Here is a 23,563-nt window from a genome sequence, read left to right as displayed (position 1 = left end):
TGCAATATTTAATCATAGATATCTTGCTGTGTTTACTGATTTTGAGGTCATATTCCCTTCTCATGTTATTATTTTTCCTATCTGCTTGTGTTCAAGATACTTAACTGATTTTCTTCCTTTTGAAATCTTTGGTTGTTTTAGTATCTTTTATTTTCATGCCCCTGTTTATCACTTTCTGACTTATTAAAAGTTATATGAGTTACAGGACAAAATAGACCATAAAACAGTACTAGTGGGGGACCTCAAATTACCCCCCTCAGAACTAGATTAATCTAAACATCAAATAAAAAAGAAAGAAATTAAGGAGATGAATAGAATTTTGAAAAAGTGAGATATGATAGATATCTGGAGAATATTTAATAGGAATAGAAAGAAATATATGTATTCTAAGTGGTGTGTGTCACCATCACAAAAAATGACCATTTATTAAGGCTTTAAAAACTCAGAAGCAAATACAGAATAGAAAAAACAATAAATTCATCTCCTTTAGTCATAAAAGCCCTTTGAAGTATAAATTAAAAGTAATTTGGAAACTAATCTGATCCTAAAAAATGAGTATTTTAAAGAACTTAATAACAATAATGAGACAACATATCAAAATTTATATCTCTAAACTATTTCATTAATAAAAGAAAGAACAGATAAATGAACTGATAATGCACCTAAAAATAGAGAAAGAACAAATTCAAAATCCCTAATTAAACAAAAACACAGCTTTGAAAATTAAAAGAAAGTTTAACAAAACTGAAGGTAAAAACCATTGAACTAATAAATAAAAATAAGAGCTGTTTTCTAAAAAAACCAAAACATTATAAAATAGATAAAATATAGACTCATTTTATTTAAAAAGAAAGAAGAAAACAAAAATACCAGTATCAAAATATAAAAAGATAAATTAACAACCAAGGAAGAGAAAATAAAAACAATTATTAAGAACTATTTCATCCAACTATAACCAATAAACATAACTTAAATTCAATGGATATTTACAAAAATATAAATTGCTCTGATGAGCAGAAAAGGACATACAATACTTAAATTAATAGCTAAATTAAATACTATATTGGAAAAAGAAATTAAGAAAGCCATAAAAGAAATTTCCAAGAAAAATATTCTATGATTTACATGCAAATTCTAATAATCATTTCAAAAACAATTATTTCCAGTACTATGTAAACTATTTGAAAATATTCTTTCTATCCCTAAAGCAATGAGTGTCAAAATAGTGAATGAAAACTATAGACCAATTTCCCTAATGATTATTGATGCAAATGTTTTAAGTGCTTACAAGGAGATTATAGCGATATATCACAAAGATCACACAGTATGTTCATGGTGGATTTAAACTAGAAATGCAGGGGTAGTTCAATATTAGGAAAATCATAAGCATAATTGATTTTATTAATATAAAAACAATAAAATTATATTATTATTATTTCAATAGATGCATAAAATTTTTTGACAAGATAAGATACCCATTCCTGTTTTTATAAAAAAAAATACATTAGAAAGCACAAGAACTTTTCCTTAAAAATGATAAATAATATCTATTTATCGTATCAAGATTAAACATTATCTTCTATGGGGATAAGCTGGAAATCTTTCCAGTAAGATCAAAGATGAAACAAAGATATTTGTTATAACATTACTTTTCAATATTGTACCAGAAATGCTAGCTATAGCAATAAGACAAAAAAGAAAAAGAAAATGAAGGAATAAACAAGCAAAGAAGAAACAACATTAAAAGTTTTTGTAGATATGATCTTTAACCTAGAGAACCATAAAGAGTCAACTAAAAACTGATAAAAATAATTAACAATTTCAGTAAAGATAAATCCCACATAAACTGTCAGCATTTGGTATAGTATCAACAGAATCTAGCAGGAAGAAATGTAGAAAAAGACATTCCAGTTAAAAAAACTACAAATAATATAAAATACCTACCAAGAAACACAGGAACTCTATTAACACAATTACAAAACACAATTACAAATAAAGAGAGATCTAAACATTTAAAGAACTATTACTTACTCATGGGTAGGCCTGGTGTATAATAAAAATCACTATACTATCAAAATGAATTAATAAATAACTATTCAGTGCCATACCATTCAAACTAACAAAGAATTACCTTACAGAGCTAGAAAAAATGCAATATTCCTTTGGAGGAACAAAAGGTCAAGAATATCAAGGATATTAATGAAAAAAAACCAACCCCAAAAGAAAAACAAAAGGAAGGAAACCTGGTAATCGTACCAGATCCAAATTATATTGCAAAGCTTTAATTATTAGAACAACTTAATACTGAATAAGAAATAGAGAGAATGATCAGTCGAAAAGATTGGGTCAAAAATACAAAAGCAAGTGAACATAGCAACCTAAGGCTTAATGAAAGCAAAGATCACATTATTGGGGCAAGAACTCATTATTTGACAAAAATTGCTGGGAAAACTGGAAAGATTTCAGACAAAAATGAAAAATAGATAAGCTCAAAATAGAATCGTGATTTAGACATAAAATGTAACATAAGCAAATTAGTGGGACAGGGAAGAAATATTTGATCTATGGATAGGGAAAGAATTCATGACCAAATAAGAGAAAGAGGGGTTCATGGGAATTTAAGTGGATAATTTTGATTATATAAAATTAAAAAGTTTTTGCACTAACATTTAATGCAGCTAAAATTAAAAGAAAAGACAGTGACTGGGGGAAAATCTTTTCAATAGGTATCCTTGATAAAGGTTTCATTTCTAAAATATATAGTAAACTAGGCCTAATTTACAAAAATAAGATCCATTCCTCAATTGAAAAATCATCAAAAGATGTAAATACGAAGTTTTCAATGGAAAAAAATTAATAATGCCAACAATTATATATAAAATGCTCTAAATTAGTAATAGTTGGAGAAATACAAATTTAAACAACTTTGAGGTACCACCTCAAATCCATCAGGTTGACTAAGATGACAAAAAATGGAAATAACAAATATGGGAGGGGATATGAGAAAATAGGCACACTAATGCATTGTCAATGAAGCCATGAACTAGTCCAAAGCATTCTGGAAAGCAATTTGGAACTAGGCTTTTAAACTGTGCCTCTGTGAAACAGCAATACCTTTAATAGGTCTTATACCTTAAGGAGACCCAAGAAAGAAGTAAAGGAACTGTATGTACAAAAATATTTATAGTAGCTCTTTTTGTGATTCCAAAGACTGGAAATAGATGGTTCCATTTGGGACGTTCACCAGTTTGCGAATAGTAGAATAAATTATGGTATATGAATGTGATAAAATACTATTGTGTTGCAAAGAATGATGAAGGGGTGGTTTCAGAAAAACCTGGGAAGATGTGAATGATGCAAAATGAAGTGAATAGAACCAGAAGAACAGTTTACACTGTAACTCATTATTGTAATCAAGTGATCAATAAACATTTCCTAAGAGCCTATTATGTGCCAGGCACTGTGCTAAGCACTGGGGATACAAAATGAGTCAAAAGAAAGTCCCTGTTCTCAGGGAGCTTACAATCTGATGGGAAAGGCAACATGCAAATAAATATATAAAAAGCAAGCTGTATACAGGATAAATAGAAAACAATTAACAGAAGAAAGGCACTAATATTAAGAAGCATTGGGGGAAGCTCTCTATGGAAGGTGGGATTTTATTTAGGACTTCAAGATAGTCAAGGATATTAGTAGTTGAAGCAGAGGAGGGAGAGCATTCCAGGCAGGTGATCAACCAGAGAGAATGCCCAGAGCTGAGATGGAGTGTCTTGTTACTTGATACAGCGAGGAAGTTAGTGTCACTGGATCAAAGAGTAAGCATTGGGGAGTAAGTTATAAAACAACTGGAAAGGTAGAATGACGGTAGGTTATAAAGGGCTTTGAAGTGCTTCAGTAAGTAATCAACACAATTACTGACTACAATTCCAACAGACTCAGGATAAAACATGCTATCTATCTCCAGACAGAGAATTGATGGACTCACTGAAGTATATTTTTTCTCTTTATTTTTCTTGCTTTTTTTTGGCATGAGGAGGGGGATAGTGTGTCTGATGTGGGAATTTATTTTGCAGGATTGCATACTTGTAGTAAATTTTGTTTTTCTTGTTTTCTCATTGGATGGGAGCGGGAGTTGAGGAGTCATTACTTTAAAGGTACCTGCAATGAAATGCCACCTGCTCTGCTACAGCTTGAACTGATATTCACAGTGAAATAAAACTTGTTTGAGGAAACTTCTTTTTGCTAAAGGCAGAATTTAAGTCATACTTCCCTCCCCCCTGCCATGCCATACCTTCTATACACATGTTCTTGATCTGGCCTACAGGACCAAGCAGAACTTAAATTTAATCTCTCATCCATATCATACTCCCGTAAATAGTTGAAAACCCTGATCACATCCCCGAGTCTTCTCAAAAATGAGTCCTTACTTCCTGTAATTGATCCTTAGATGATGTGATTTTAAACAACATAAACTTTCTGTTTACCCTCTTTTGTACATGTTCCATCTCATCAATGTTCTTCCTAAAGGTAATGCTCAGAAACTGAATGTGATACTCAAGGTGTGGTCTGACTATCATAAATTATAGTAGTAAAATAATTTCATGTTGGATATTGTATTTTTATTGAAGTCTGATTGTATCAGCTGTTGACTTCCTTTGAGTTTAAAGTCGAGTAAAATCTCTCTTTTTTTCACATGGACTGCCACCCAGATATACTTCCCACCTCCCATACTTTTACAGTTTAATTGTGGAATCCAAATAAACAATTATTGAATACATTTCATTTTTAAATAATATTACTGTTACTATATACAGTGTTCTCTTAATTCTGCCTATTTTTCTCTTCATTATTTTGCACATCTTTCCATGTTTTTCTAAAACCATGGAGCTCATCATTTCTTATAGCACTGTAGTATTCCATCAGTATCATATACCATAGTTTGTTCAGCCATTCCCAACTAATGAACATCTCTGCAATTTCCAGTTCTTTCCTACCACATATAAACATTTTAGAACATTTTAGTTCTTTTCCTTTTTCCTTATTCATCTTTGGAAATAAACCAAATAGTGGTATTGCTGGATCAAAGGGTATAGGTTGTTGAATAACTCTTTGGGCATAATTCCAGATTGCTCTCCAAAAAAACATTGTTGGATCAGCTCACAATTCCACCAACAATGAATTAGTGTCCCAACTTTGAGCAAATAAGTTATTTTGTCTATTATAAATATTCAAGTTAAAGATAAAGGACATATGAAGACAGACATTATCCGCATCCAGAGAATGAAATGATAAATGGAAATATGTATAGAATAATTTTGCATATATATACCCATATGTGTGTGTGTGTGTCCAATGGTGGTTATCTCTAGGGTAAGGGAGAGGGAAGAAAAAGAGAAGAAAAAGAAATCTACATGATAATTTATTATATATTTGAAAGGACTAGCAAGTTGTGCATAGCAGATTTGCAGTTTCATGTGCAATTGTTTTTTTTTAATTTTAGACTTCAAAACACCAGAACTCAAATACAAAATAGAGAAAAGAAAGAGAAACACATCATAAATATAAATATTGAAACAAATACAAAGAAAATTTTTAAAAGCATGTCATGTGCACAACAGAATGTAAGAGAGGACTCAAAATATATAGCAATAAATTTTTATTTCAAGAAAGCCTGCATGATAAATACTACACGTTGTGTTGAAAGCTGTCCATTTTTCTTTGCTTCCTTGTAAGTTTTCTTTTGTTCTCTGCTGTGCCCTTTTTACTTTGTTCTTTTTTCCCCCTGCCACCCTCCCCCAGCCCAAGCTACAAGTAAATACAGATATATTTAGATAGACATAGATATATAGTTACTCATATACATATACATACATATGTGCATATATAGACATACTTTCCCTAACAAATTCTACTTCTGATATTTGTTTTTATGTTTGTATGTATCTTATTTCCTAACCCTCCTGGCTCCTCTTCTTTACTTCTACCCACTACCTTACCCTTCTATTACTTAGCCTACCCTCCTTCCAAGGATCCTCCCCCCATCCTCCCATTCCCATAAATCTAGACACCTTTCTATAACCGCATTTAACCTATTACCCTCCCTTCTAGAGATCCCTCCCTTAACTTCCCAAGGATCCCTCCCTTATCCTCCCACTCCTATTGATTGAAACACTCCTCTATACCTCCCTCTTTAACCTATTCCCTCACCCTCCCATTGTGAGATCCTTTCCTTATCCTCTCCCCCCTCCCTATCCCCTTACCATCTTATTTCTTTTGAATTTAAAAGACTTTTATACTTTTCTACATATATATGCATTGTTCCCTCTTAAACCCATGATTGATGAAAGTAGGTTTCCAAAATATTTTGTAATGCAATACCCACAGCAGCTGCTGTGAATATGCAGGCATATTCCCAGGTTTGAATCACAAGATATAACAGACTCTCTTCCTTGAAGATGCAACGAAGACATTTATCCAAACCATTATAGTAACGAAGAGTCTATACACCTTGCCAATGCAGGGAACCCTGACACTCTTTTAAGACAAAGTCCATACATGTCGTCAGTGTAGGGAACACAAACATCCCAAGCCTTCCTTCCGTTAGGTCTCCCCACAAAACAAATTCCTTCAGGCAAAAATCCTCCCTCTCTGACTCATGCTAGCTGCTCTGCCTGCTCTCTCTCTCTCCCAGCTCTGTCTCACTCATACTTCCTGCTTCACCCTTTCTGCTCCACCTGTTAAACAAGCTCCTCCAACCATGGGCTCCATGTGATCACATAGGCTTATTAAGGGGCAGGGAAGATCTCCAAATTCTCATAAGCCTTTTAAGGGACAGGAAAGATCTTGAAATTCCCTTAACATTGCACAGAACTCATAGCCCTTCTCCCCCATCTAATTCCTCTATGTCAATTCTTCCTCTTGCACCTCATTTGTATAGAATAATTACTCTTTTTAGTTGTTCCTGAGTAGCTTTACTTTTTAAAGACATATCATACTTAGGACTACTCCATTCTTTCCTAAGAACTACCCAAATACTAATAATAATTTTAGACATAGGTTTTGTATTTTACATACATAAAAGGAAAATGGTCTCTCCTTATTGAATTTCTTGTAATCAGTCTTGGTATGTACTATATGTTTCTCTTGGCTCTTGTATGTTAAATTTTCTTTCAAGTTCAGAGTTTACTTTTTTTTTTTAGCAAAGTCCTGAAAGTTGATCAAATGTCTATTTTTTTTTCTATTCAGCATTATGCTTAACTTTGCTGGGTAGGATATTTTTGGCTACAATTCCAGTTCTTTTACTCTTCAACTCACCTGTGTTCTATGTCTGTGTATATACACACACACACATATACATACACCCACCTTATGTACTTATAATAGTATTTCACGACCTACAGTACTTTAGTGTCACCAGTGCTAGGACTTGTGTGATTCTAATTGTGGCATATTTAAATTTTTTTCTTGTTGCTCTTGATATTTTATCCTTGAACTGGGGGTTTCAGTATCTGATTATAATATTCCTTTGTGTTTTCTTCATAGGATCTCTTTTAAGTGGTAATCTATGATTTTTTTCTATTTCTAATTCCTCCCCTTGTTCTAATGCTTCAGGACACTTTTCTTTAATTATATCTTGTATTATTGCATCAAGATTCTTTTTTTTTCTTTTTTCCAGAATTTATTGACTTTTAGTTTTCAACTTTCATTTCCACAAGTTACAAATTTTCTCCCCATCTCTCCCCTAACCCCCAACCCAATACAGCAAACATACTGAATACCCCTTCTCCTAGTCTACCCTCTCTTATATCCCCCCCATTCCCCCATACATCTAACCCCTTATTTTCTTGTTGGGCAAGATGGATTTCTATACCCCATTTCCTATATATCTTATTTCCTGGTTGCATGTAAAAAAAGTTTTTAACATTTGTTTTTAAAACTTTGAGTTCCAGATTCTCTCCCTTCTCTCCTAAACCACCATCACTGGGAAGATAAGCAATTCAATATAGATTGTATGTGTAGTTATGCAACACATTTCCATATTGTGAAAGACTAACTATATTTCCCTCCATTCTTTCCCACCCCCTATTTATTCAATTTTCTCCTTTGACCCTGTCCCATTTCAAAAGTGTTTGCTTCTGACTACTCTCTCCCTTAATCTGCCCTCCCTTCTATAATCTCCCCTCATATCCCCTTTCTCCCTAATTTCCTGTAGGGTAAGATACCCAATTGAGTGTGTATGTTATTCCCTCCATAAACCAAGTCCAATGAGAGTAAGGTTGACTCATTCCCTTTCATCTCCCTGCTCTTCCTATCCATTGTAACAGCTTTCTCTTGCCTCTTTTATGTGAGATAATTTACCCTATTCTATCTGTCCCTTTCTCCTTCTCGCAATATATTCCTCTCTTACCTCTTAATTTTATTTTTTAGATATCATCCCTTTATATTCAACTTACCCTGTGCCATATGTCTGTATACACAGCTACACATATACCCACCTATATGTGTGTATATGTGTGTGTGTGTATTTCCTCCAACTATCCTCACACTGAGAAAAGTCTCATGAATTAAAAATATCATATTTCCATGTAGGAATGTAAACAGTTCAACTTTAATAATTTTTTAATGATTTTACTTTCCTGTTTACCTTTTCATGCTTCTTGTAATTAAAAGTCAAATTTTCTGTTCAACTCTGGTCTTTTCATCAACAATGCTTGAAAGTCCACTATTTCATTGAATATCCATATTTTCCCCTTAAGTACTATACTCAGTTTTTCTGGGTAGGTGATTCTTGGTTTTAATCCTAGCTTCTTTGACCTCTGAAATATCATATTCCAAGCCCTTCAATTCCTTAATGTAGAAGCTGCTAGATCTTGTGTTATCCTGATTGTGTTTCCACAATACTCAAATTGTTTCTTCCTGACTGCTTGTAATATTTCCTCCTTGACCTGGGAATTCTGGAATTTGTCTATAATATTCCTAGGAGTTTTCTTTTTGAGATCTTTTTCAAGAGGAAATTGATAAATTCTTTCCATTTCTATTATACCCTCTGATTCTAGAATATCAAGGCAGTTTTTCTTGATAATTTCTTGAAAGTTGATGTCTAGGCTCTTTTTTTGATCATGGCTTTCAGGTAGTCCAATAATTTTAAAATTATCTCTCCTGTATCTATTTTCCAGGCTGGTGTTTTCTTTTTCAATGAGACATTTCAAAAATAGACATTGACTTCTATTTTTTCATTCTTTTGTATCTGTTTTATAATATCTTGTTTTCTCATAGTCATTAGATTCCATTTGCTCTAATCTAATTTTGAAAGAATTATTTTTTGAATAATTTTTTTGAAGAAAATTTTGAAGAAAAAAAGAAATATTTTTTGAAAAAGTGAGCTTTTGAACTTCCTTTCCCATCTGGTCAATTCTGCTTTTTAAGACATTCATCTCCTCATTGGCTTTTTGGGCCTCTTTTGCCATTTTAGTTAGTCTATTTTTTAAAGTGTTATTTTCTTCAGTATTTTTTGGATCTCTTTTAGAAAGCCGTTGACTCATTTTTTTGTGATTTTCTTGCATCATTCTCATTTCTCTTTCCAATTTTTCCTCTACTTCTCTTACTTGATTTTCAAAATCCTTCTTGAGTTCCTCCATGGCCTGTAACCCATTCATATTTTTCTTTGAGGCTTTTGGTGCAGGAGTTTTGACTTTGTTGTCTTCTTCTGGTTCTATGTTTTTATCTTCTTTGTCACCAAGGAATGATTCTATAATCTGATTGTCTTCCTCTGTTTGCTCATTTTTCCAGCCAATTACTTAACTTTTGAGCTCTTTGCCATGTCAGAACTCTGCTTCCAGAGTAGAGAGTGCTGTGTCCCAAATTTTTGGGGTTTTCTGCAGCTGTTGTTGGAGCTTCTTCTAGGCACCTGTCTCAGAAATGTGAGGAGGATGCCCTCTCCACAGCTGCCACAAGCTCTGCCGTACCAGTACTCCTCACTCCAGGACTGCCACCCAAGACTGCGATCTAGATCCAAGCAGGGAAAAGCAAGAAAATCCTGCCTCAGTGCCAGCAAAGAGATTCCTGTAATTGCCTTCTGATCAGTTGTGTGGTCCCACCACCATCTGTGGACCTGGAGTTGCAGAAGCAGCAGCTGCTGCTATAACCACTGCCTCCGCCACTGCCTTGGGGGCACGGGTTGGACTGTGCTCCTTTTTCACCTAGGTCCAACAGAGTTTCCCCATTGACCTTTTACTTTCTCTTTGGCATTTATGGGTTGAAAAGTCTGGAAACCACCACAGCTGCCAGCGATTCAGTCCCCTGAAGTCTGATCTGGCTGTTCTGTGCCATAGGCCTGTGCTGGTGAGGCCCACACAGGAGAGCACTCTACTCCCAGCCTAGTGTGATAGACCATTCCTGTTGGCCTTCTAGGCTGCCTTCAGCATATTTTTTCACTCTGTCATTTTTTGGTTTCTGTAGCTCTAAAATTTGTTTAGAGTCATTTTTTACAGATGTTGGAGGTAATTGGGGAACAAGCTCACATAAGTTCCTGCTTTTACTCTGCCATCTTGGTTCCACCCCCTGCACCCCAGATTCTTTTTTTTGAACATAACTTCAGGTAGTCAAATTATTTGTATGTTTTCTCTTCTTAATCTGTTCTCAAGCTCAGTTTTTTTTTCTTATAAGATGTTTTACTTTCTCTTCTATTTTATTTTATTATTTGGTCTCTTATAACTTCACTGGCTTCCCCTTGCCCAATTCTAATTTTTAAGGTGTCATTTTCTTCTTTAAGATTCTGGATCTCCTATTCTAATTGACTTTCTTTTCATAACCTTCTTATTTTTTGTCTTGTTCTTAGTTTATTTAAAAATTTTTTTAGATTTTTTTTCAATCTCATTTGATTTTTAAAGTCTTTAAAAATTTTTTCTATAAATTCTTTTTAGGTGGGTGACCATTTGACATTACTCTTTAGAGTGGAAAAGGGTTCCTTTGCTTCAATATCCTTCTCTGAAAATGAACCCTGGTGTTCTGTATTCCCATAATAACTTTCTATGATTGAATTCTTTCTGCTTTGCCTGTGCATTTTTTTGGGTAGTAATAGTTTAATTTTTATAATTACCTCTAGTCCTGGAATTTGGGGGATGGTGCCTCTGGCCTCAGATCTTCAATTCTCCCCTTTTGCCTGGAATGAAAGCAAAACCTCTAGCTTCCTATAAGTGCCCATAGCCGGGAATGTCTTGTCCCACTGCTTCTACACTCACCAGGCATGTACTGGTGTCTTCTTGCCCCCGTTGCCCTGGGCAGCACAGCTGGGTCTGGTGTTCCTTGTTAGCAGAAGTTCCCTCAATCTCCCCTGACTGAGATGCCCAACTCCCCTCACTGTCCTGGGGTAAGTTCCTGTGGCTGCAGCTGGGGCAGCCTCCCAACCCAATTAACCCCAGGGTTTTCTTCTTGCTGTTTAAGTAGACTGTAGCCTAGAGGTGTTTACTCTTCAAAGGGACCAAACCTCCTCTTGGGATTATTCTTCAGATTTTCTTCATTGTCCCAGGAGGACCTGGTTATGCCCTATTCTTACCTGCATTTTTTTCTCCCTGTGGCACTGTTTATCTCTTTTGTGGGGACAAATCTTGAGAGCTTGGAGTTTTCTGACCTACTCTGCCATCTTCCCAGTCTTGCTGCAGTCATCTTTATTGTTGTACTATTTACATATTATAATATGTAATTTTACTTATGTAATATATAATTTATTATTTATTACATAATATATATTATACTGTTTATATATTGTACTGTTTAAAATATATCATTTACATAATGCAAATATTTATTTTATTGATAAAAAAGAAATTTTTAAAAGAGTTGTCATTTTAGATAAATCCTACTAGTTTGTCAAAATCTTTCTCATTTTCAAGTTTTATCACTCAACATATTAAACATTTCTTCCAGCTTTTTATCATATAACAATTTAATAAGAATGTCATCTATATTTCTACTCAGGTTATTAATAAAAATTAATATAATAGGACCAAGGACACAGCCCAATGCCATTCTATTCAACATTTTCATTCAGGTTGACCCACATCTTTGTTGTTTCATATTTAACATCACTCCATAAACTTTGCCAAATTGTAAATATCATTGAAAAAGTAGGCCTGTGTTCTAGTCCCAGCTCTGATGTTACCTAGGTGTTAACTTGAGCCAATTACTTCACTTTTTTAAAGCCTCAGTTTTATTATCTATAAAATGAGGAAGTCATACTAAATGATCTTTGATCTCCCAATTTTTAGTATTTGATGTGGACCATCTACCAACTCTAATTGATTTTTAAATTGAGAGTGTGGATCTGGGTCAGAGGCAAACCGGGCAAAACTCCTGAGTAATGCAGATTAAAATGTAATTGGGAAATGTTTAACAAAATTAATAGAAAGATAATACAACAAAGATAATGTTGTTTTGTGGTTTTCTGTCTCCATCCTCAGCTGCAGGGATCAATTTCTATTTGACTTTGAAATCATCGGTCTAGATGAACTTTGTGTTCTCTTCAAGCTTTAGATCTCTGATCCAAAGATCCTGTTGCTTTGTGATTCCAGAATGCATTAAAAATTAAGCATTTTGGGAGGTTACTCAAGCTCTTTCAACAAATAGGGATACCATTTAGTGAACTGAGAGAGTGGCTTTCTTAAATTATAACAAGCATAGGTAGCAAGAAAACAAATCTAATAGAATTGTAAATCATAAAACTTTTATAAAAAAAATCTATTTTTTCCTTGACTTTCTTTAAAGTATAGAGTCAAAATGGTATAGTGATAAAGTGCTAGGGTTGCACTCAATAATTTCTCCTTTTTTTTTTTTGCTTTTTGGAGAGCAATTGGGGTTAAGTGACTTGTCCAAAGTCACACTGGCTAGCAAGTGTGTCAAGTGTCTGAGGTCGGATTTGAACTCGGATTCTCCTGATTCCAGGACTTCTCTATTCACTGCGCCACCTAGCCACCCCCAAGAATTTCTCTTCTAATCCCATCTCTTAACACTTACCTAACTACAGGTCCATTAAATCATAGTCTTCAGGTATGATTTGTAATCTTTATGTAGCATCAGTATGTGTGTGTAGAATACCATAGAAACAAGCAAAATCACAAATGTATGCTTTCATTTGTACTTGAACCTTTCCAAAAGACAGAAGGTGCTTTTTTTTTTTTTTTGTCTTTTGGAGGGCAATTGGGGTTAAGTAACTTGCCCAAGGCTACATGGCTAGTTTTTTCCTTTGTGTGTGTGTTAAGTGTCTAAGGCCAGAACCTAGCTCAGGTCCTCCTGACTTCCAGGCCAGGGCTTTACTCACTGCACCACCTAGCCACCCCTAGAAGCTTCTTTTCTTTTATATATCATTATGATAAACAAACTGGGCAATTCATATTCATTTTCTGAATTTAAGGAACCTTTGTATTCCTTTTGCAGAACACTGTTCAGAAAGTCAATATACGTTGTTAGAACCTCAGACTCTAGGAAAAATCCATTGTTTGCACTGAAGAAGCTTCTGTAAGAGACTAGGAAATGCTGACAGTTCAAATGGATCCTGCGGAACTGCAGAAAATCAACATGCAACTTGACGACAAAAGCAGTAGTGGAGAAAGTGTCCCAGACAGCTATATTGAGATGGTAAACTCAGTAAAAGGCCATATTCAAAGGTATGTCATTGAGAATAATTTGGGGCTGCATGAAAGCTAGAGAGCAATGTTTATGGAGACTGGAAGCCAGAGGTTCCTTTGGAAGATTCACCTCTATTGTCTGCCTGGGCTCCAGGGACATAGATTTGGGTTGTCTCACTCCTGCTACACCTTCATGCATGCTAGAGGAACAACCTTTTCAGATTTTAAAACTCTGAACACATATAGGTGTGTTTTCTCCACTGACAGAGATCAAAGCACTTCTAGACCTTATTCAATAGTTAATGAGCTACTGTAGTCAGAATCAGTCATCACAAAGGGCTCTGTGTGTCCACAGGTAGGCTGGTCCTCAGTCTATGTTGTCAGACCTGTCAGAGATGGCACTATACTGGAATAGCCTTCAAAGCCTACTTATTTCAATGAGGCATCAAAATAGGATAGTGATGAAAAATTTTTTTATTTGCTAAAAGTATTTTATTTAACCACATATTTAAAATACTTGATAAAAGATTTTAAAATTACTTAGGGAAAAGAACATTGTTAACTCTATAGCACAAAATCAGAATAAAGTTCTAGAGTCAGAGTCAGTACAATAGGATTCAAGTCCCAGCTCTGTTTCTTACAAGTTACATAAAATTGGTAAATTCATATGATGTTTCTAAATGGGTGTCAGTTTCTTTGGGGCTTATAACACTTGCCCTGCCTAATTCAAAGGATTCCTATGAGGAAACAAACTCAGGGAAGTTAAGTCACTTGCCAGTGATCACACAGCCAGGATCAGAGCTGAGATTTGAACCCAGGTGTGTTGACTATCCTTCCTAAAATCTTTCTATTATACTAGAAAATACATATTAACTAAAACCTAAGCATTAACATTTGGCTCAAGAAGCAAGAGGAAAATGGAGGAAGGTGGTATCCCAGAGAAGTATTTGTCTCTGTGAGGAAAGGTTCTAAACTTAGGTTGATGAAATACATAATCCAGAACTGCAACTAAGAATTCTGTCATCAGGAATGAAAACAGTTAAGAGGGATTAGTAGAGGCAGTGAAGAAGGCTGATTAAAAGAGATAATACAATCATGGATTGCATTATGTAACTACCTGGATGTAGTTACACCAGACAAAGTATTGGCTTATTTCCCAGAAGGTACTATTTTGGATCCCATAGGGATGGGGGTGACATACTCAGGAAAAGACACACTCTGGATATAAAAAAGAATTTGGATATAAGATAAGAGTTTGTAATAGATGTATGATGTGAAATTACTGTTTATACTGAAAGTTAAGTGAAGAGACTTTATCTGTGTGCTAAGGGTCAAGTACATATTAATAAGGTATATAATACTAAAAACATCATTTACTCAGTCTGGGGCTAATAATAATTAAATAATAAAGGTTGTAAATTTATTCTGAACTTTCCAAATGACCTGGCATTTCTTTAATATCAATTGCTCCTTTCATTACCTCTCACCCCCTTTTTATTATTTAGATTGCCTGTAAAATAAGTAGATTTGCCAAGCTTTTGTCGATATGTTGTTTCATTATTTTCCTCTTTGTTTCTTGTTTGGGTTTAGTCAGTTTGCTAATGATGATGATGAAAGCCAGAAGTTTTTGACAAATGGACTTCTAAGCAAAAAGAAGTTGGTAGACTACGATGAAGAACATGTAAGTGAATTAATTCATGCTTTAAAGCACATAAAAACAGGAATCAAGGATGTCAGGTCTGTCTAAATCTCTCTGGAAAAAACCAATATGACTGAAATTTTCCAAGGCTTTCATCAGCATATTCTTTGTTTATTCAGGTCTTCATTAGGATAAAGGCTTGTTTTTTTTCTTCTGTTCACCATATGTCTGTATAATTCATTTGTGATAGTTGTTTTGTAAAGAAAAAAAATACTGCAACCCAAATATAAATTGAAATCATACTTAAGACTCTAGTTTCTCTCCTTCATGATATCATATTAAATGTTTTCTTTATCCAGATCCTATTGAAATAATATTTAAGACTCTATATTTCTCTTCATTAGAGCAAAAGGTATAAATATACACATGCATATAAATTTTTTTAGAGCCTACTGAAAAAAGTATAGCATTCCACCAAAAATCACATGGTTTTATTCCTAGAAATTCTATCTGGTCAGTTCTTGGGCTTTTCACCAACAAAGATATTGTGGAGAAAATGATGAGAATGCCGGTAATCAAAATGGGGCTACCTTCTGCAAGTATTTGATCAGAATGCTCACTTTTTTTTTCAAGCATCCTGGAACCACATCTTTTGGAATGTCATCATTTAACCTCAGTAATGCCATTATGGGGAGTGGAATCTTAGGGCTGTCATATGCCATGGCCAACACTGGGATAATACTTTTTATGTAAGTGCCGAATACATGTATTTTGTTTTTCAATTATTCAATTAAATGATCTTTGGATAAAGGATATCCATTTGCAAAGTATCAAGAAATTGAAGCAGTGTAACGGTGCAAAAGTAAAACCAGTAAAATTTATGGGCAGGGACCTTGTCTTAGGATCTTTATAACCCAACATAGCAGATTTGTTAAAATTTATGTTGAAAGTTTGGAAATACAAGATGAGAAAATATACTTTTTTTTCCTTCTTTTCAGAGTTAACGTTTGCAGGATTTTGTAGTTAATGTGTTTTGCTGAACTACTTTTTCTTTATTTTTTGTTCCTCACTATAGAGATGACTCTCTGGGTAAGGAATAAGAGAGGGATATACTTAGAAATAAAGGTTATGTTAAAACAAAATATAAAAAATTTTGAAGTTTGTTGAATGAACAAATGAAAAGCATTTATTAGGCATAGGTTCTAATCTCTGGGGATATAAATACAAAAGGAAGACAAAACATACATAAGGGTTCATGTGTAGGGCAAAAAGGATGGCCCTAAAGTCCTAAAGATGTCTCTACAGAATGGAAGACAAGATCCGAAGGTCCTCAGGATATGTTGTCAGGTTAGATGGCATTGACCAGGGGTCTGGAGGGCAGAGCTTCAAGATTAACAACAAGGCCCGGAGAAACTTCAGTGATGGAAAAATATGAAAAAATGTGACAGTTTTTTACCTCTCCAGAAAGATTGTAGTAGGTGATTTGCAGATCATCTAAATGATGTGAATTGCCATCCTGTTCTTTCAGTCCCCCAAATGAGGGGTGAGAGGAAAGAATGGAAGAACAGCACCTCCTCTGGTCACTCATCTTGCCCACAAGGACTAGGTAGCTGAGGAGATGAGGAGGGGATAAATGGAGGGTATCTGATTTAGCCTACATAGGCTGCCTTGGTAATATTAAATTTGTTCTGAATTCTCTCACCAGAGAGGCGGTGAAAAGAACCCTGGATTTGAAATCAGAAAACCTAGGTTCAAATCCTAGCTTTGATATTTATTGGCCATCAGTTCTTAGACAAATCACTTAACCTCTTTGGGCCTAAGTTTCCTCATGTGCAAAAATGAGAAGTTGTGATAAATGACCTCTAAGGCCACTGGTCTCTCTAAATCTATGAGCCTATGAGCCACCAAACAGGCCTGTAGTGTCTCCATCCAAAGGCCTTTCCATTTTATTAAGAGTAGCTTTGCAAAGCAGCTAATTGTCTAAAGGTTAGTTATAAAAAGAGAGAAAAATATCTGAACTATCCATGAAATTTTATTCTGAAAGCCTTAATTTCCTTATCTATGAAATGGGTATGATAATACTTGCAACTATCTACTTCACAAGATTGCTGTAAGTTGTTAAGATATCACAGTTGCTACTGGTAAGGCTTTCTATGCCTTAAAGTGACATTAAATGTGAAATTAATTCTTCTGTAATTCACGTGAAGTTCTTATCAAACAATGACCAAGCCTACACACAGTAATAACTTATTAATTCTTTGATTGTCTAAGATTTTTTAAAGTGATAGAGAAAAGGTTAATGACATAGTTCAATCTTAAAGTGTGTTGCATGTACATACATTCCTCTGCCCCCCCAGGAGGGCCTGTTGCTAAACACTCACTAATACACCCCTGCTTTTACTTCTACTTTAAGTATTACCCCAACTTTGTTGTCCATGGTCTTTTAGGCACTGCATCTGCATCTGCATTAGTTTTTCTTGAATGGTAGAGAGTGTTGAATTCACAGTTAGAAAGCTTTTGCTAGGAACTGAAAAAGAAAAAGAAAAGGTAGCCAAATCAGCCTCACACATTATCGCCAACACTATATTTCCAACTTTCTGGCTAAATTTGGTCTGGCTATTGAATAGGGACAGCCATTTTACTAAGATGTGTATTGTATTGTATATTTGTATTGAATGCCAATACAAAGTTTTACTTTTTCTCTGTTCAGTTTTTTTTATTATCCAATTCGGTATATTAGTAGTAAGCTTGATTCTTCTACTTTAATTCCCCAATGCGTGCGCTTTGGGTTTATGAGATAAAGTTTAGACTGATTATACCTTGCTTATTGCTCTTTTCCTATCCTTTATTATCTTCTTAGAATCATGCTGCTTGCTGTGGCAATATTATCACTCTACTCAGTTCACCTTTTGCTGAAGACAGCCAAAGAGGGAGGTATGTTATCCCTAACATCAAATGTGCATTCCATATAATGTATGGCCTTATGCTTTGACTGTCTTGAAAGAATTTATGCTCCCCAATGTATGCTAATTTCCCTTGATTTCTTATCCTGTTTTCTTCTTAATGATAGTTACCAACTTTTTAAGTTTTTTGGCCAAATCAATGTACTTATATATGATCTAAAAGAAATGAAAGGGGTTAACTGGTAGATGACATATGTAAAGATCTTGAATTTTAAAAAAATTTCCCCATTATTTCTCATTAATATTGGCTTTAAACTACTAAACCTGTCTGGAGGTTATTAATTATTGCTGTTGTTTTTATTGGAATTTCTTGTTTTATTTTTGCGTCTGATGTGAAGAGAGGCACTAAAGTACAGTGGAAAGAAGACTGGATTTGGAGCCAGAAGACCCAGATTTATCTGTCTCTACTCTTATGCTAGGTGGCACAGTAGAGAGAATGCTACTCTGGAATCAGGAAGACCTGAGTTCAGATTTACTTCTTACATATTTTGGATATCTGACCCTGCACAAGCCACATGACCACCCTTATTTAGCCGCAGTTTACTCATCTGTAAAATGGGGATAATAATAGCACCTACTTTCCAGGGTTGTTGCAAAGAAAAATGAGATAACATTTGTAAAGTGCTTTGTAAACTTTAAAGCACAATATAAATGCTAGTCACTACTACTGCTGTTTCTGCTGGACTACTTTATTACATGTATGTTGATAAATCATTTATTTTCTATGGTCCCCAGTTTCTTTACCATAAAATAAGGGGATTGGACTAGATGACTGACATTCCTTTAAGATCTGTGATTCTGAGGTCCTATGATATAAATGTGCTTGAATTTTCTTTTAAGTCTTTGTACATAATTTAAGTGAAATTGCACTAGAGGAATAAACATTTTGGGACTGAGGCCAGACTTATGCTTTTGTTGGTATACTCTTAATGATCAATCTCCTCTACCAAAGTAGAATAGCACTTTCTTTGCAAGATACAATCTTAGAAATTTGCCTAAGGCACTGAGAGGTTACTAAATGATTTACACAATATTTATAAACAAGAAGTAGGCTTTGGTCTTCCTCACACTGAAGTTATTTCTTCTATATACAGTGTCATGATGACTCTCTATAGAAATGTTTTCAGTTATTAAAATATTTCAATGAGTCTTCCTTCCTTCCTTCCTTCCTTCCTTCCTTCCTTCCTTCCTTCCTTCCTTCCTTCCTTCTTTCCTTCCTTCCTTCCTTCCTTCCTTCCTTCTTTCCTTCCTTCCTTCCTTCCTCCCTTCCTCCCTCCTTTCTTTCCTTCTTCCCTTCCTTCCTCCCTCCCTCCCTTCTTTCCTTCCTCCCTTCCTTCCTTCCTTCCTTCCTTCCTTCCTTCCTTCCTTCCTCCCTCTCTCTCTTTTTTCTTTTTTAAATATAGGCTCATTAATTTATGAGAAATTAGGAGAAAAAGCATTTGGATGGCCTGGGAAAATTGGAGCTTTTGTTTCCATTACAATGCAAAACATTGGAGGTAAGGCAAATATCAAAATGTATGATACATGAGAAAATTTGCATTCAATTGACTAGCACAGCAGAATTATTTTGATCTTTATTTATAAATGGAAAGATAACTGTTCCTCTCTTTCAGTAACTTTATGTTTCTTAAATAAATTTGCATCTTCCCTGCCTCTTGCCTTCACTCTTTGCTCTCCCCCTTTCTCTCCTCTGTACCCTTCTCCCTTTTTCCCCCTTCCCTGTTCTCTTTTCCTTCTCTATTTCTCTTCTTTCTCTTTTCTCTCTGTCTGTCTGTCTCTCTTACTCCTTGTCTCTTTCTCTGCCTCTGTCTCTCTTCCTCTATCTTTAACAATATGTACAGACAATATGTCATGAAAAACAATTATGGAATTTAAAATGAGACTTAAACACTGATTGGTTTCAAATCCTAGCTTTAAATTGACTTCTATTTTAAAACTAAAACGGAAATGTACACTATCATTTTTCACTTATTGCAAATATAATACATTTATGTATATCTGAAGAAAGTTTAGTACTAAACATATTTCAGAACTGAAAATTTTAGGCATAACTGAGGATTATTTCTGGACCTAGACCTTTGAGGTCAAGCCATAGTACTAGGAAGAAGAGTCTTTGGGAAATGAACCTGTATGAAAGGTAGCTGGAGATATTTTGTGTTAAGGTACTGTGCTTCTGGGTATCTGAGCACAAGGTCCAAATAAAGTTTCAATCTCTAAAACTTCCCTTATCCTTCTAGAAGATGTACTCTGAAGTTTTGTGTTTACAGCTTTCCTCAAGGTACCACTTCCAGCTGCAGCAAACTCCCTGGGGAACACAGGGGCTCTAATTAGGGCATTATTATCCATTAGGAAATTCTAATATATCTTAGGAGAGGAGGAGGAAAGCAGTTTGGGGGGGTTTTTGTTTGGAACCTTAGCTTTTTCTGCTCCTCTTATTTAATTATTTTTTTTAGAAATTACCTAGTAATTCTAGTGTTTTTTTTTTTTTAAATGAAATACTGGGTAAATAATATTCAGATGGAGAAAGTTTATTTTCTTTCCTATATATGTTATACTGATACTACAGTATTGGATACTGTTTGGGATCAAGAAAACAAATGTTTATTTTATTTTTTCCTTTTTGGAGGGCAATTGGGTTTAAGTAACTTGCCCAAGGTAACACGACTAGTTTTGTGTGTGTGTGTGTGTGTGTGTGTGTGTGTGTGTGTGTGTGTGTATGTGTGTGTTAAGTGTCTGAGGCCAGATCTGAACTCATGTCTGAACTCATGTCCTCCTGACTCTGGGGCCGGTGCTTTACTCACTGCACCACCTAGCTGTCCCCAAGAAAACAAATATTTCATTCATCTTACCTGTATTTGCAGTGAATCTATATGACAATTAAAGTGACTACTTAAATTTTGTTTCTTTTTAAAAGTTTTTTAAATGACTAATAACTAAGAATTTAAAGGCATAGTTTCATACTTAACTAAATTTATTTGTTGCAATAGCTAAAATAATTTGGCATATGATCCTAGCAATTGCACCCAATGAACTGTGTGGCAATCCCAACTATTGTTTACTGTCCAGTAATTTTTGCTCAAGGTTAAACAGCCAGTTATTTCTGGGTGTGGTGCTAAGTATCTGAGCCCGGATTCGATCCTCAGGTCATCCCAACACTGGGGCTGGTGCTCTTACTCACTGTGCCACCTGGCCACCACTAAGCAATTGGGGTTAAGTAACTTGCTCAAGGTTACATGGGCAGGTGTTTCTGGGTGGGTGCTAAGTGTCTGAGCCTGGATTTGATACCCAGGTCATCCCGACACTGGGGCTGGTGCTCTTACTCACTGTGCTACCTGGCCGCCCCTGTCCAGTAATTATTAATGCTGAGAAATGGATTTAACAATTGGTCTATTTGTTAATGTCATATTCACACAAACACATGAGGTATGACTAATAAGTAGAGATTTCCTTCTGCCATATGAAAATCAGAGATTCAGAGTTGGAAGAGAATTCAGATGCCAGGCTCATACCCAAACATAACATATCAAATGTGGTTTGAGAATGGCTAAGTGGAACAGCATTGTTACTAACCTTTTCCTGGATATTATGTGTCAGCCATATAAATTCATAGATGCTTAGTGTTTTCTATTTATGTATCCATTTTTCTATGCATCTCTCTCTGTCTGTCTAAAAATATGTATTTATGTATGTATCTATGAAGGTGCCCTGACAATGTGATATGTTGACTACTAGCATAAGAAAAGAAAATTACTGAGAGAGAACTGAACATATAATGTATTTGGAAGCAGTTGTTTAAAACATTTGTTTTTTTTTCCTGACTTACTTCAGAGTTGTTAATCATTAATACTAGAATACTTGTACTGAAATAATATTCTTCATGAAAAGTCAAATCTGTGTCTGGAGCAAAATTACTTTGGGTTTGTTTAGGTTTGGGAAGAGAGTCATGGCGGCTCAGTGGTAAAGGATATGACTAAACACTTCTAGGAGGGGGTAGTTTGCCAGTTCCACAGCGTAGGTGCACTGTCTGTTTTTATAGAAGATATTAATATTATCTATATTTTATAGTATTTTTATTAATTTCATCGAATACTTCCCAATTATATTTTAATCTGGTTAAATCGGGTCACATGTTTGATTCTTCTGCTCAAGAGGACCATGCAGAAAGGTGTGGAATAAGGAATATGGAAACATGCTCCCCCCCCCATATTAGTACCCCAGGACAGAGTCCCTTCCATGCTATGCCATTATGACTGTTTAGTACTTTAAAAATATCTCTGATTTCATTAGGGCGAGTATACCCTCTACAAATATAAATTACAACTCCACCATGCCTTAGTAGATGGCTTCTCATGAGGTGCCGTGGCCTAAATTGTCACTACTAATAAGTGCTATTTAGTGATAAACCTTTCCAGACTTGCTAGATGAATGAAACATAGTCTATTACTGTCCCTGACCTTGAAGTTTTGCCAACTTGGTAAAAATTATTAGAACTTACATTCTTGGGGCGTCCAGGTAGCACAGTGAGTAAGAGCACCGGCCCCAGAGTCGGGATGACCTGGGATCGAATCCGGGCTCAGACACTTAGCATCCACCCAGAAACACTTGGCTGTGTAACCTTGAGCAAGTTACTTAACCCCAATTGCTTAAAAAAAAAAAAGAACTTACATTCTCCTATCATAACCTTGACAAACCCAGAGTCATATCATATGTCATAATAAAGCAATGGAAGAGGACTCTAATTGTGGCATATAAGAAGGAAATATGTGCTTGATAGCGTTACCTGTTTTGACTTAGTGTACGCTTTTAATGTTATCCGCTGTTCTTCACTGAATCCTAATGACAATAAGTTGTCCATTTCTCCCTCATTTTAGCAATGTCAAGCTACCTCTTTATTATTAAATATGAGCTACCTGAAGTAATCAGGACATTCATGGGACTTGAAGAGAATACTGGGTATGTTCTTATGTTCTCTCTATGACTTTGACTGTCAGCCTATTTGACCTTTTTAGCTGCTAGTATACCTTTCTTCTTTTTCTCTTTTAGAGAATGGTACCTCAATGGCAACTACCTCGTTATATTTGTGTCTGTTGGGATTATTCTTCCACTTTCTCTTCTTAAAAATTTAGGTAAATTTATTTCCCAGTTGAAACTTTTATCCAAATTGCTTCTCCTAGTTTGATTATGTAGGCTGTACCTTGGTAGTGATTGTTGACTAAATAATTTTTCTCCTTTTTTGTAGGTTACCTTGGTTATACCAGTGGATTTTCTCTTACCTGCATGGTATTTTTTGTCAGTGTAGTAAGTGATTTTTTTTGGACATATTCTCTATGATTCAATGC

The 23,563-nt window shown here is 35.0% G+C and overlaps 1 protein-coding gene across 8 annotated transcripts in view; it reads left to right on the top strand.

Moving 5' to 3' along the window:
* SLC38A4 (solute carrier family 38 member 4) overlaps positions 1-23,563 on the top strand; it is a 137,755-nt gene that overhangs the window by 88,092 nt on the left and 26,100 nt on the right. For all 8 annotated transcript variants that reach the window (XM_069094255.1, XM_069094262.1, XM_069094254.1 and 5 more), the window contains 8 exons: positions 13,432-13,661; positions 15,213-15,303; positions 15,895-16,010; positions 18,122-18,195; positions 19,628-19,720; positions 23,096-23,177; positions 23,268-23,350; positions 23,464-23,522. In XM_069094255.1, coding sequence (XP_068950356.1) covers positions 13,528-13,661; positions 15,213-15,303; positions 15,895-16,010; positions 18,122-18,195; positions 19,628-19,720; positions 23,096-23,177; positions 23,268-23,350; positions 23,464-23,522 — 732 coding nt within the window. In that variant the 5' untranslated portion in view covers positions 13,432-13,527. The remainder of the gene's footprint in view (positions 1-13,431; positions 13,662-15,212; positions 15,304-15,894; positions 16,011-18,121; positions 18,196-19,627; positions 19,721-23,095; positions 23,178-23,267; positions 23,351-23,463; positions 23,523-23,563) is intronic.

This window comes from Petaurus breviceps, unplaced genomic scaffold, assembly GCF_028583685.1.
Source record: "Petaurus breviceps papuanus isolate PSGF00001 unplaced genomic scaffold, PetGlider_PUasm1.0 216, whole genome shotgun sequence".
NCBI lineage: Eukaryota > Metazoa > Chordata > Mammalia > Diprotodontia > Petauridae > Petaurus > Petaurus breviceps.
Note: the sequence above shows the minus strand (reverse complement) of the source record. Positions and strands in the feature narration are given on the sequence as shown.